The sequence below is a fragment of the Mangifera indica genome, chromosome 6 (assembly GCF_011075055.1).
Source record: "Mangifera indica cultivar Alphonso chromosome 6, CATAS_Mindica_2.1, whole genome shotgun sequence".
In the NCBI taxonomy this organism is placed as follows: Eukaryota; Viridiplantae; Streptophyta; class Magnoliopsida; order Sapindales; family Anacardiaceae; genus Mangifera; species Mangifera indica.
This window is the reverse complement of record NC_058142.1, coordinates 7,557,514-7,571,935: the sequence shown is the minus strand read 5'-3', so window position 1 is coordinate 7,571,935 and position 14,422 is coordinate 7,557,514. Positions and strand designations below refer to the sequence as shown.

Genomic DNA, 14,422 nt, shown 5'->3' with positions numbered 1-14,422 from the left:
TTCTGTTGTCTATCAATCCTTACTAAAAAATGAAAAAGAATGAAAATGAGGATCAAGAAGTTGTCTCATCTAATACTTGGAAAATGCATGACCGGTCTCCAACAAATCAAAATCATCAAGACCAAAGCCTGATTCTGCTCAAGAACCAAACAGAGCACAAGGTAACAAATGAATATGGAAAGGAAACAAGGATCTCATATTAGTGGAGAAAATATCTAAATGTTCTATTCATATCTGATAGTACCAGGTAACATTTGACAGTTAGATCAAAATAGCATAAAGTTGCATCATGCTTGTCTAAAGTCGAAAACTATTTGCAAATCAGCTGTACATAAGGGGAAAATTTTGTTGACAGAAACTGGAGTGGTGAGCATGTGAGAACTGTGTTATGCCACTGGCTAGTAGCTCAAGCAGCTGATAGAGTTTTGCAAAGCAACACACCATCTGCACTTGCTCTAGCATTTGCCTCTGTGTTGTTTGTTTGACTAACAAAGGAATTTGTCGAGTTCTTGTTAGCTTGTTTGGCCATGGAATTTGGAGTGTTTTGCAGATTCATTGTCTCAGATTTGCTCATATCCAACTGCAGTCCAGTTATCTTTGTAATGCATGGAGGCTAGACAGAGAGGAAAAAAATCCATCAGCGGACATAAATCTTCAGTCCATAGCACAAAGCATACTCACACAGATATAGAGCTGCATCTTCCCTAAATAACTGATATGTAATCCAAAATTATAATTAAGAATCACAAACCTGAAGTTTATCAACAAGGCGGTAGATAACATTCCCAGTTCTACTTTTGCTGCTCAAAGGAGAGCTCACCACAGCATGACTTCCAGAAGTTACTCCAATGGACGAATTTGGCGAGTTTAGCGGATTTGTTACCTCAGAGTTATTTGCTCCCATCCGCAGTCTAGTTATTTTTGCATTGCACTCCGGCTAGCAAGAGAAAAAGTAATCCATCAGCACACATAAATCACAAAATTCATAGCACAAACCAATATTCACATAGATGCAGAGAGTTAAGAATCACAAACCTGAATAAGGTAATTAACATCCACAATATTACTATTGTTGTTCACAGGAAAAATCCCCGCAGCATGACCTCCAGTAGCTGCTCTGTTGGACGCAATTTCAGCAGATCCACTTATTTGGCTCACTTTGATTCTGTGTCCAGACTCCTGACCCTTATATTTCCCATGGTTTTGATCTTGGGTGCAAACAGTAGAGATTGAATATGTCAAGGACTGCAAAACAAAAGGTGGAAAGTGAGAAAATGAAAGAGTGTATTGGGGGAAATATTAGCACCCAAAAAGGATAAAGAAAAAAAAATGATGAAACTAAATGCTCTGTTCTGCACCAAATAAGAACCAGTTTATACATGAATCCAAGATCATGGACATCAGTTTATGGCCTTCCACAAACAAATAACCACAGAACTCTGTGTTTGTAAGAGTTCAATCATTCTATGAAATATCTCTTCCAGGTAAGTCAATATAAAGTTTGTAAGAGTGAAATTGAAGAAATTTTGTTTTTTCCCTTGAGATAGCTAGAAACATACAGGGTCTTGGCAGAACCAGTTCCTGGCATCCCCAAGGCTCCCCAGATGAGTCTGTCCCATTGGAATCTGCAATTTAAATACAGTTAAGAACAGAATCAGAAAGAATGGTAGCCATCAAAGCCTAGTTGCAGAAAGAATTTAACAATATACTAACATCATAGGAATTGTATTGTTGATAATGGTTTGTTGAGTAAGGTTGACATAAAAATGGCTGGCGCAATAAAGGGAATGGAGGAGAGCAAGGATTGTAACTGCAATAAGCAGAGCCATATTGAGGACTGACACCGCAGTTCGGAGGATATGCAGGCAGAACTGGAACTTGTGTGTAGATTTCCTGTAATTCCTTGCAACGATCTCTTTTACTCTGTGCTATTGCCACATAGAGATTTCTTCCTTCGAAATTGGACCCTATTGAAATACATACTCACATGTATATCACAACAGGATCGATTAACCTAGAAAAAATAATATGGTAGAAAGAAGATACAGTTAGATTGTGCTCACTATGAAGCGCATCCAAGGCATTCTTTGCTTCTTCAGGAGTGGAGAAGCACACAAAGCCAAATCTTTTACTTGTTCCATCATTATTGCGCATCACTCTTGCAGAAATTATATTTCCAAAACCACCAAAGAGTTCTAGTAGTTTTTGGTCATCAACGGAGGCATTTAGATTCTTCACATACAGATTTGAGGCCTTCAACTTCTGAATTTGGGACTTGTATGTATCCTCAAGTTCATGTTTTAATATCTCTATCCTCTCAGCTTTCTTCTGAGCCCTTCCTACGAACAATATTTTTGAACCTGCAAGTAAATGAATTTTACCATTACAAAGATTGTTTACCACACAATCCATACAATTTAATTAATAGAAACAGATATACTAAGTTCGATGATTACCTATCTTTGCACCATTCAAGATATCTACAGCCTTTCTAGCCTCTTCTGGTGACTTAAGGTTAACAAAACCAAAGCCTCTTGAGTTTCCTTTCTCATCCTTCATGATGACAACATTACAAACCTTCCCAAATTTAGAAAACATCTCATGAAGGGCATCCTCTGTCATGTCTTCAGCCAGATTTTTCACATACAAATTGGTGAATTTTAAGTATTCACCAGTGGCTATCCTGTTAATCTTCTTAACAAATTTCGAAACATATCTGAGGAAATAAGGCACCAAATAGAAACTTTGGTAAGATAATCATAACTTAGACAAGCCTTAGAGATTGCCAAGCACATAAACTACCAAAACCAAATTTAAAACTTAAGTACAATGAGAAATCATTATAATATTAGAGAATTTGGTATTCACAACATGCATGACAAAAAGACCATAAGAAACAGAAACTCACAACTTCTTTCCACGGAAAACAGTATCATGCAGAGCAGTACGAGCTGCAGTGGCTGATTCCTCCGAGTCAAACTGAACAAACCCAAAACCCTTACTCTTGCCATTTTCTTCAGCCACCTTACAAGAGAGTACAGTTCCAAATTGGCAAAACAAACCCAGCAAACAGGGGCCTTTGACTGAAGGATCCAAGTTCTTGATAAAGAGATTACCGGTGCCACATTTTCTTAGAGAAGCATTTCTCTGGCACCACATTATCCTCATTGGTTTTCCCTTCAAGTCAGTGTAGTTCAAACAAGCCATAGCCTTAGACGCTGAACAAAACAGAGCAAATTATGACAGTAAAGTAACATGATTTGCATATAAATCTGTTCATCAACATGGATAAACCAAGTTTCTAACACAATAGTAATTTTCACAAATAAATCAACCCATTTTACAAGCAAAAATCATATTATGAAAAACAAGAAACAGAGTTTATTATACAATAAAGACACGTCATATAAACATATGAGAACAAAAGGAAAACCTTCAAGAAAACCATTTTCAACATAGAAACCCCCAGAACAAAAACCAAAAAGAAAGAAATGTAAAGAAAAAGTTCACAAACGAAAAGAACACACAAGCTCAACGTACGCATAAATACTCCTATCCTTTAAGAGATTGAAATCAAAGAAAGAAGAAACAAAAAGAAGACAAACCAGACCAAACCCAGAAAGAAAAGCATATAAGAAATAAAAAACATTACAAGGCAATCTTTAAATTTATAAGCATTCTTGTTACTGCTTTGCTTAGCGTAAACATCGTTAACCCATTCTAACTTTCTACTTACAACATCACGATATACATTAAAATTATAACATTTCAAGAAATAAAATCCCGCCATCTTTAGAAATAACCCTACCGAAAAACATATGCAAAGTACAAACATTTAGAGAAAAAAAGCACGAAACGGAACATATAAATTACCCTAAAAAAAAGAAAGGAAAAAACACACACACAAGAAGATAGTAAGTCAACAAAGTAAAGAAACCCAAAAAAGAAAAAATAACTTAAACAGAGAGATACATCTGCAGATGGAAACAAGTTTTTCTATAAGAGAGAAAAAAAAAAAACCCACAACTAAAAACAAAACCGGAAAGATAAACACCCAAGATAGAACACATTCACATTATCACAAGAAAGAAATCAAAGAACGCCAATCACGGGCTAAAGAACAGAGCATATAAAAACTCAAGAAACAACTTAAATTTTTTTTTCTTTTACTTCATTTTCTTTTACCATCAGAATGATTATGAAAGTTGACGTAGGCATAACGGAGACTGTTCCCCGTGACTGAGCAGCGACAGAGATGAACGGAGGCGATAGGACCCACCGTTTGAAAAGCTTCTTGCAAGTCGGACTCGGTGGTGTCCGCGTTGAGGTCACCGACATACAGTGCAGGCCGCTGCACAGGATCAGGACTCGCCATTGTTCTTGTTGTTGCTCAGAAATGAATGAGTCTTCGTAAAACCCTAAACGCAAAGAAACAGAGGTTTTAGAGCGAGCGAGAAGGAGGCGTTTTGTTTTATGTGTTTTTGTTTGTTACAGAGAGAGTGAAAGGTAGTTATATTGAGGACAGTGAGAGTGCGATTTTAAGAGAGTACAATCGCTTTATAAGAGTGACACGTGGAGAAAATAACAAAACGCTGCTCTTTCAAGTGAAAAGGCGAGAGGGAGAGATTCAGAGATTCTTTTGTTTGTTATGTAACGACGAGGTAGCTCTTCAAGTACGGAGAATATGTACCATTGATTTGGTGCGAGTAGATAGGGTTAACTACTTGCGTTGTGAAGTTGACACGTGCATATGAATCCGAAAGGACGATATCTTTCCTTTTTGTTTGTGATTCAACCAGTCGCATAAAAAACAATATATTTAAAATCGGAGCAGCAATAGAATTGATAGTTTCGTCCATTTATATTTCGATTAGGTTAATTAGAGATTCAATCGATTTTTAAATTATAATATATTTTTTAAATATTTTTAAATATTTTTAATATAAATAACATATATTTAAATAAAATAATTTATACAAATATTTATTTATTCTCAGTGACAAATATTTAATTTTTTATCAATTAGTCAATTATACTATTTTAATTTTATCAATATCATTTTAATTTTTTTTTATAAATAAATAAATATATATATATATAAGAGAAAAAAATCGGTCTTTTTTAAGTGAAGTGGATTGAACCATGAGCTGATTACCGATCGATCCAATTTGATTTTAATAACACTAATAAAATATATATAACTTCAAATTTTATTCAGTAATATTAAAATTTCAACTAATGATAGAAAAATAGTTACGACTTTGAATTCATTGTGAGTTTCAAATTTAAGAATTACTTAGTTATTATCTACTAATCGTTGTGTTTAGTTATAATTCTATAAACGATTTTGAACTGTTCAATTTAATTGCACAACATTTTCAGCCTACATCCCCATGTTAAACATAAGTGATTATAGGAGAAAACAATTGTAAACCACAGTAGGTTTCATCATATGTAAAATGTCAATAATTATCAAAAGAATAATATTATGTATATAAATTTTAAGTACACAAATATATATAAATATTTATATATGTCATCATATAATTGGATATTATTTTATTTTTAATTTAAAATTATTTAATCACTTAATAATACACATAAGTATATATTTAGTTATATATTTAAAATAAATATACATAATTTTACAATTATCAAAATCTTACATCAGATATCAAACGTTAACAAAATCAAGTTAAAGTTGTAAATAGTTATAATGCCCACTTAAGGGAGTTTTTGTAACTTTGGAAAAACCTCAAGGGTTAAACGATTGTCGTTTTCTTTGTTGTAAGCGGATATTTAAGATAAGGGTAAAAATGGTAAACTCTTTTATAGATACAAATGTATGGGCAAAAAAGGTATTTCATGCTAGTACGTTACTATATTTTGAAGCATGATAATTGAATCATGTATCATATTATGTATCAAAAACATAATTTTTCGTTTCATATATCGAGTATTATATCATATATTATTGTATGACACAATTTTAAAAAATTAAAAAGTGTAACTGACATGTCATCATTTTATAAAATATCACAAATATCCTTAAAATTTTAAAATTTTTCATATACACTTTTATTATATCATCATTTTTTTTAAAAAGTGCATCGATCTATATCAGTAATATATATCATATCATAAGATGCATCTACTATATCATATTAATTTGATATACCTCATGATATTATCATTTTTCACTTATATTGTATCATGTTATAGGATACGTATCATATATTATTAAGATACTGATAACTATGCTTTGAATAAACTTATTGGACTAATTCTGAAAAGTAATTTTTTTTCTCCAATAACCAAATTTATCATTCACTTAATATTTTATGAGAACCCAAGCTCATTTCTTAAAAAAATAAAATTATATGTATAAATAATATATATAATTTTATATACAATAATAATATATTATTATATGATTATATATACCTTATGATACTATTATTTTTCATTTATATCATATCATGTTATAAGATACATATTATATATTATAAAATACTGATAACTATGCTTTGAAAAAACTTAATGAACTAATTCTGAAAAGTATTTTTTTTCTCTAATAGCCAAATTTATCATTCCCTTAATATTTTATGAAAACCCAAACTCATTTCTTAAAAGAATTATATATTATTTATTATATAATTATATATTATTTATTTTTCAATAAAACTATGTGTATCTATTTTTGGTATATAATTTATATATACAGATGAGGTGTTATCATGTGATTGAATAGTTCTTTATCATATGATAATACATACTTTAAAATTTCCTAATTATATGATGATATATAACTATATATATGAATTATGTACCAAAAATAGGTACACATAACATTACTCTTTATTTTTAAGTTAAAAAATTTTAATTATAAATAATATATTATTAATTATATATAAAATTATATACGTTGTTTGTACGTAAAGGATTGCAATTTTCTTGAAAAGGGCGTAATGAAAATGGGTTTCCGCTATAAATTGAATTCAATTACAAATTGATGCTATTTAATATTCAAATGAGGTAATAAATGATCAATATTCATTAAATTATTCATTCTTATTTATTTATTTACTTGGTAATTTTTTATATATCCCAGGTTTACTCTGATAGAACCCCTCAAATTTCTTGTTCAACAATTTAAGAATAGAAATAGGGACAAAACGGTGCCGTTTTAATAGCATCTTCTTATTGACTTGACTATACTTTTAATAGAATCACAAATGACAACAACATAATTATAGAGAAAATCCTCCCGCGTAGTTTGAGAATTGGGAAATCCAAGGTTTGAATTCATGACTTGTTAACTGTATATTAAGATTAAATTTTTTATTTTTAAATGAAAATTGAAAAAATGAGAGGTTATATTTAAAAAATCTATGCCTTAACGTTATGTATATTTATTTTTACATACATAAATGAATATATATATGATATATAATCACATGATTAAATATTAATTTATTTTAATTTAAAGTTATCTAGTATAAGATAACATATCATAAATATATACTAACTTGTGTATTTAAAAATGAGTATACGTAATTTTATTTTTAAAAAAAAGGTTTTGAGTATTTCTAATAGATATACGCTACAGTGGTATTTTACAGGGCTTAAAAGCTAGAAATTATTGAGAGTTGTACACATAAACAACAGAAGAGTTGAGGATCTAATTTTTAGCCAAAATCGTATGACAAGGACTTTCTCCTTAAGTTTTTTCTCCCACTGCCATTATTGTTCTTCAAAACTTGAGCAAATTTCATCAAATCTGCATCATGATCAAGCTGATTTTCCACTCCCAGATCAGTGCTTTTTGCTCGCTGCATTCTGAATGGCGTGTACCCACTTCCTTCATTAACCACATCATATTCTTTTACCCTCTCCAATCTTTGGATGTCAAAAGAATGTCTATATGAACTCCGAGAAACATTAGATAGTTTATTACTTGGTACCTCTGAAGTTGATGCTGTATTTGTTGCTGTCGAAACACTTGATGAATCGCGATTTTCCCAGGACTTGGATGAACCCCGTTTTTTACTACTAACATCTTTCCCAAGGACAAGTTTCCTAAGTTTCTTAAAAAATTTATTTTTGCTCGAGTTGTTGCTTTTGGAACGAGCTGACTTATCGACCGATGTATCATCAAGGATTTCTGAGTCGGTATAGGATGTTTGGGAGGATGACCACTCTGACTCGAGATCTGAAATGTTCCCTCCTTCAGTATTTGCGTATTCAATTATTAGTTGCTTGGCTTTGTATTCGGATTCAGGACTTAGCGTTTTGCTGAGGTCTCTTGCTACTGTCTTACCAGGCGGTCGCTGATAATTCCGCAGCTCATATCGTAAGCAAGCATTTATCCATTTGAGATATACCAATTCTTCAATACTAGAACACTGATCTACCTGGAGTTGCTCAATTTCCTTGGTCAAAGACTCGTTCTCTTGTTTCAATCGCTCACTTGTTTCCTTGAGCGCTTCCATCTGCAACAGAATGTGCCCAGCATTTAAATTCAAGATTAACGGTGTATAGAAGAAATATAACAAAATTCATGGCTAACTGACCGATTACCTCTGGATCTTCCATCATAGAAATAGCAAGCATTTGGGTGGATTCCAACTTCTTCGCTAATTCAGAATTTTCTAGCTGCAATTTCGTGTTACACTTCCTCAACTCTTCTGCCTCATCCTCCAAAACCTTTAGCCTTTGAAGTTTTTCCAAAGTATCTGAATCACTTGCTGCAGAATTGTATTCTTGTTCTTGCAACTTAGCAACCCTTTTCTGTAGGATTAAGATTTGTTCCTTGTTCTGCTCAACCTCAGACCTCAGTTTTTTCTTGAGAACCTTAACTTTTGATCTTGCGGCTTCAAGTTCGGCCACAATTTTTTCACGATCAGCCATTTGTGCCTCAAGTCTTTTGTTATCTGCTTGTAAGGACTCAATCTTGAGTGTAAGAAGTTTGGTCTCCATGGTGTTAATCTTCAATCGGTTTTGGAGCTCCATCACAGCTGTCTCTTGCTCTTTGAGGCCATAGTACTCAAGTAATTGGATCTCAAGATTCCTTTCCCTCTCTTGGAGCATTTTAACCATGTTTGTCAAATGTCTGACCTCTTGATCATATTCACCTGTCGCTGAACTCGTAAAAACTTTCGGACTTTCTAAATCTGACCTAGGAGTTTCTGCTTCTTTCCCAGAATTGGAGCTGGCAAAGTCATATTCCTTCACAAGATCATTAAACTCTGGCAAGAGGAGTCCCTCATTCTCTCCACTACCACTACTGCTCGGTGAAAGATCAACCACAGAGTTATCAACAGCAACCCTCAGCTCATAAGATTTTTCCTGCAAAACAGGAAATTTTAGCAGAAATGATTGCTTAATTCCCAAAGGTGAATCATGAGAATGGACACCACTCTGAATAGTGATAAAAAATATAAACCGGTTGAGATTCTTTTTGACATTACAGATTCTAAATTCTCTCAGAAGATGAAAACAAGATTTCATGTTTTTAAGTATCTCAATGTTTAATCGGTTCATTAATTCAACCGGCCTTCCGTTAGAACTGTAAAACTTTGCATCTAGAAAGCATACTTTCCTTCAATTTGTAATAAACATTATGGGCAAAACAGAAAAAGGAAATTAAACATTCTGCAGGAACTTACATCAATTTTACACAGAGCTCTTCCTCTTGATTCAAGGCTGCCATTAAAACCTAAAACAAACACATGACATGATACCATCAGGAATAAAAAGTCAAATCCCAAATCAAAATCAAAATCGAAACTAAAGGAGATACTGAAAAGGAAGAAATTCAAACCTGAGTTGTGAGGCAAGGAAGATGGCGGTGGCAAAGAGGGTTTAGGTCTCTTATTTCTAAGGCGACAATAGAAAAAGCTTGCTAAAGACAGAGTCAATGCTACCCCAATTTTTATAAGAAAAGGCCTTATATCTCCCTTGTCTCCAAGCTTCATCATTAAGAGTTAGTAGCAATAGCTTTTATTCCTCAGTCCACAAATCAGAATCACAAATCTTCTTCTTCATCCTCCATCTACATGTCAATATTTACCAAAACTTCAGAAAACTACTATCAAAGGAAAGAATTTACAACCAATCAAAGAAGAAACAGGGAGAGATCACAAGTCTTTCAAAAAATTAATCATCTCATCCAAATCCCCATAAGTGCATGATTTATCACAGACTAAACCAGAAAAAAAATATATAATAAAACTATATATATTTATTAACTTTTGATGATTCCAGATGATCCATGACAAACTAAACCAGAAACACACATAAAATGAAAGAACAAGCAGAACCCATTTCATATAACTCAACTTTGATGAATTAGCACACAAAAAGGAACAGCAAAAGCAAAAACTAAGCAACACCCAATTCAATAAACACGACACAGAGTGGGAAAAAAAACAAATAACCCAATTGAAATCAAGCCAAAAAGAGCTATAAGAGCAAGAAAGAAGAAGAACCCACATGAGTTTTCCATGTTGACATTCTGAAGAAGTGGAAACAGAAGAACTTACAATATGAATAGAGGATCGTAAAACGCGTCTCAATTAATAAAGAATCAACGGAAAAGAAACTGCTATAATCTTAGTTTTGGATTTTCTGTTTCAACTGTGTATTTGTTTTTTGTCAATCTCCCTCTTATTTCAATCTCTCTGAAAGCAAAAACCAAACACAACTCAAAACAAAACAGACACTCAGTTGAACACAATTACATAAATTAACAATAGCGTTGAGTTTTGTCTTATGTCATGTTCAGAAGATTCGAATTCCAACTAGAAACTAACCCGAAAGGGGTGGATTTTTTTTTATTTTAATTATAGTAAATTTTAGGTGGAAATGATGGAAGGCCTAATAAACCGCCCTTGGCTATCTAATTTAATTTTCCTACGTTTCTCACAATCTGTCGGAATTTGGCGACAAGTATCTTAATTCTGTACTTCTGTTATGCTAAATTTACAGCAAGGAAAATTAATTAAAATAGTTTATCTTAAATGAGTTCTAGCAAATTTAACCAATGTTTTTGATAAATCATCCTATGTACATGTATACTAATTTAATACTCATTTATCCCCATTTTCAATTAAAATATAAATAAAATTATAATTACATATTCAATTAGAGATCATTTAAGTCACTTTTTCATGTCCATTTCATCGATTAAGTATCACACAAGAAATGCTTAAAGCTAAATTTATTTGAAGTAATTTTTCGAATAAAGGGAGGATGAAGTCATCCTCCACAAAGCTGAATAATGTGAGCAAGGAAGGTTCCTGTCAACCTCCCGTTTTAGTTTTCCATTAAATTATGCCACCTACCTTTCACCTTCTTCCCATGTACGAATTTTTCCGTCTTTTACATAAAGTTTGAGCAATAAAATTTTCCACTTTCCTTTGATTCATTAGTCTTTAATATTTGTTAATTAACTTCATTAATTATTATAAATTACTTTTTAAAACATTCATAAGACAAACCATCCTAGTAATATTAATTTCATTAGGTTCACCTTTATAAATATACTGTTGGATTTATTTCATCATATTGAATTAATATTTTATAACATAGACACAAATAGTAAAATTATTCTTAGTAAGGTGACCAAAAAATATTCTTTTATGTTTATTAATACTCTTTCCAATTAATTTGAGAATCATTCAAGTGCATCCATTATTTTATCTATACACATATTAAAATAGGATTTTTTTTTTCTTTTGTTGCATGAAAAAACTCATTTATATAGTATTAAAAGAAATTATGACATTTTTAGACAAACCCCACATCAATAAAATATGAGAGAGATACTAAGTTTATGTATATATCTTACATCGCTTAAAAATGTGAAATTGGTGAAATATTTATGAATTTCTTAAATTACCAAGACACGTTTTGAGGTGTAAAATTTATAAACAAAATAATGATAAACTGTATGTTTAAAATAAACAATATTTTAACAACAGCTCAGAGTATTTGGCAGAGATGTTTTAAAAATACTTATATTTTTGTTAGGTTGGGTCAATTGGGTCAATATGATTATCAATTGACCCCTAATTTTATATATGTATAGTTAATAGTCTAGTAAAGACTTGTACTTGTTCAACATGGTCTGATCAACTCAAAGTTCTGGAAGCGAGCTAATAAATATGCCCTCATTTTGAAGTTAGTATTTATAATTAATTCCGCTGCTTCAAAAGTCTTTTCCATTAAATAAGTTTGGGTGTTGTAGTTGGAGAAATTATGGTTCAAATCTTGACACATGAAATCCCTTTCCATCATTCATTCATGCCAGCTCTTGGAATATAATTAGATTCCGCAAGAGCGATGTCATGGCAAGGGAAGTTATCACCGTTTGTTCTAAGAATTTAAAAATTACTTTGATAATATATTTTTTATTATTTATCTTATTTTATTTAGTTGGTTAGTAATAAAAAATTACGATAATCTTTTATTATCAATACTGATATGATAAGTAATATAAAGTGATAATTTTATCTTAAGCATTATAAGATTCAATAAAACTATGTGTACCCACTTTGAATACATAATATATACATATTTATATGTGTCATCATATGATTGGATGATTTTGAATTAAGAATAAAACAATAACCAATCATATGATGACACATATGAGTGTGTATACATTTAGGTATCCAAAGTGAGCACACATAATATTACTCTAAAAGATTACCAAGGTAATTTTAATTTTATTATAATTATATTATTATTTATTAATTTTTTTAGGTAAAAATAAATTTATTTTTAATTAATATAAAAAATAATTTAAAAATATTTAAAAATAATTATATTTAATGATATTTAAGTTAAATAATTTACTAATATTTTTTTATTAATTTTATTCAAACATAATAATTATTTATACTTATTAAATTTTATCAAATATAATAATTATTTATATCGAATAATTTTTTAAATAATTTAAACATAATAGTTTATGACAAAAATGAAATCATTGTTTGAGAAAACAGTGATATTGATAATCTGAGTTAAAAAATAGAACATCAAGAATAATAAGGTCTTATCATTCAGTCCAACATAATAAATTCTACAATGAATGTCGAATGTGAGACATTTGAAATACAAGCTCTTAAAAGACATATTAGATTATAAAGCTTGTTTTGATCTCGTAACAGCTCCGACCATAGTTGATTTAGTATGACAGTCATTGCTTCGGTTATGGAGTCATGTTCTAATCATGTGATGTAAATGTATACTCAGTCAATTCCTTTTGATCAAAGGTTGTTGATCAATCAAAAAGGTTTGTTACCCTTTAAAATATTGACGGGTCATAATATATCATCCATGTTTATTGACTTAAGATATAGATAATATTATAAAACTATCATAATATTAAATGATCATATTAAAATGAAACAAAATATCTCATATTTTAAGGGTATTGATGTCAACTCAGTATAACATATGAGCGTATGTCAACTACATATCTATTAGACTGACTCACCAAATGGATTTCTCATAGAGGATAATTTTAATATCTATAAAATAGATTCTCTAATATACAATGATAGATATGATCTTTAAACATAAGATCATTGGAATGTTTTATATACTAATATAGTAATAGTTGACTATATCAAAAAGTGTACCGAAATTATGGTAAATTAACAAATTATTCGCTACTCTTGACTATAAGAGCAAACATCTCAATGCATCGTTTGTTATGATCAACGCGCTAAAAATTTATGACTATAATAGAAATGAATTAATGTTTGATCCAATGTTAACATGGTTGTTGCTCGGCTAACTAGCTATTTATATCAAGGGGAAAATGAAGTAGACACTCCATCTGTTGCACGAGATACATTTTTTTTTTTTGCATGAAAGAATACATTTATACACATATTAAAAGAAATACTGATACTTTTGTTGGGTTAGGTCAACACGATTATGGGTTGACAGCTAATTTTGCGTATGTAGTTGCAGTCCAATAATTGACTCATAATTAATAATATTAATAATTCAACAGTATCATTTTATATTATTCATTGCTCGACCAGTACTTGTTCATGCGTATTATATCATCATTTTAACTTCAATGTTTGAATAAAGTTGGTATTTATAATTAATTCTACTGCTTCGGAAATCCTTTTTCATTAAATAAGTTTAGGTGTTGTAGTTGGGGAAACTATGGTTCATATCTTGACACATAAAGTCTCTTTTCATCGTTCATCCTAGCTCTTGAATGTAATCCAATTCCACGTACAAAATTATGTGTATACACTTTGAAAACATAAATAAATATACACTTATATGTATTATAATGTGATTAAGTAATTTTAAATTAAAAATAAAATAAAATTTATAAATATGTATTCAAAACGGGTATATATAGAATTACTCAAATTCACAGGAGTGA

The 14,422-nt window shown here is 30.8% G+C and overlaps 2 protein-coding genes across 3 annotated transcripts; both read right to left on the bottom strand.

Annotated features, from left to right (window-relative positions):
* Positions 1–175: 175 nt before the first annotated feature.
* Positions 176–4,480, bottom strand: LOC123219512 (polyadenylate-binding protein 4-like). The gene is made up of 9 exons (XM_044641507.1): positions 4,186–4,480; positions 2,909–3,218; positions 2,457–2,716; positions 2,064–2,360; positions 1,714–1,967; positions 1,560–1,625; positions 1,036–1,245; positions 752–937; positions 176–613 (listed from the first exon to the last, which is right to left on the bottom strand). Exons 1-9 carry the CDS (start codon positions 4,373–4,375, stop codon positions 407–409), a joined length of 1,980 nt encoding a protein of 659 aa, XP_044497442.1. The 5' UTR covers positions 4,376–4,480; the 3' UTR covers positions 176–406.
* Positions 4,481–7,534: 3,054 nt separating this feature from the next.
* Positions 7,535–10,797, bottom strand: LOC123219485 (protein CHUP1, chloroplastic). 2 transcript variants are annotated; one of them, XM_044641472.1, is made up of 5 exons: positions 10,495–10,797; positions 9,824–10,054; positions 9,669–9,718; positions 8,581–9,348; positions 7,535–8,492 (listed from the first exon to the last, which is right to left on the bottom strand). In XM_044641472.1, the coding sequence occupies exons 2-5, from the start codon at positions 9,978–9,980 to the stop codon at positions 7,689–7,691; spliced, it is 1,779 nt and encodes a 592-aa protein (XP_044497407.1). In that variant the 5' UTR covers positions 9,981–10,054; positions 10,495–10,797; the 3' UTR covers positions 7,535–7,688. The 2 variants fall into 2 exon arrangements, with proteins under 2 accessions (XP_044497407.1, XP_044497406.1); XM_044641471.1 differs by having other exon boundaries at positions 10,545–10,797.
* Between the last annotated feature and the right edge of the window lie 3,625 nt (positions 10,798–14,422).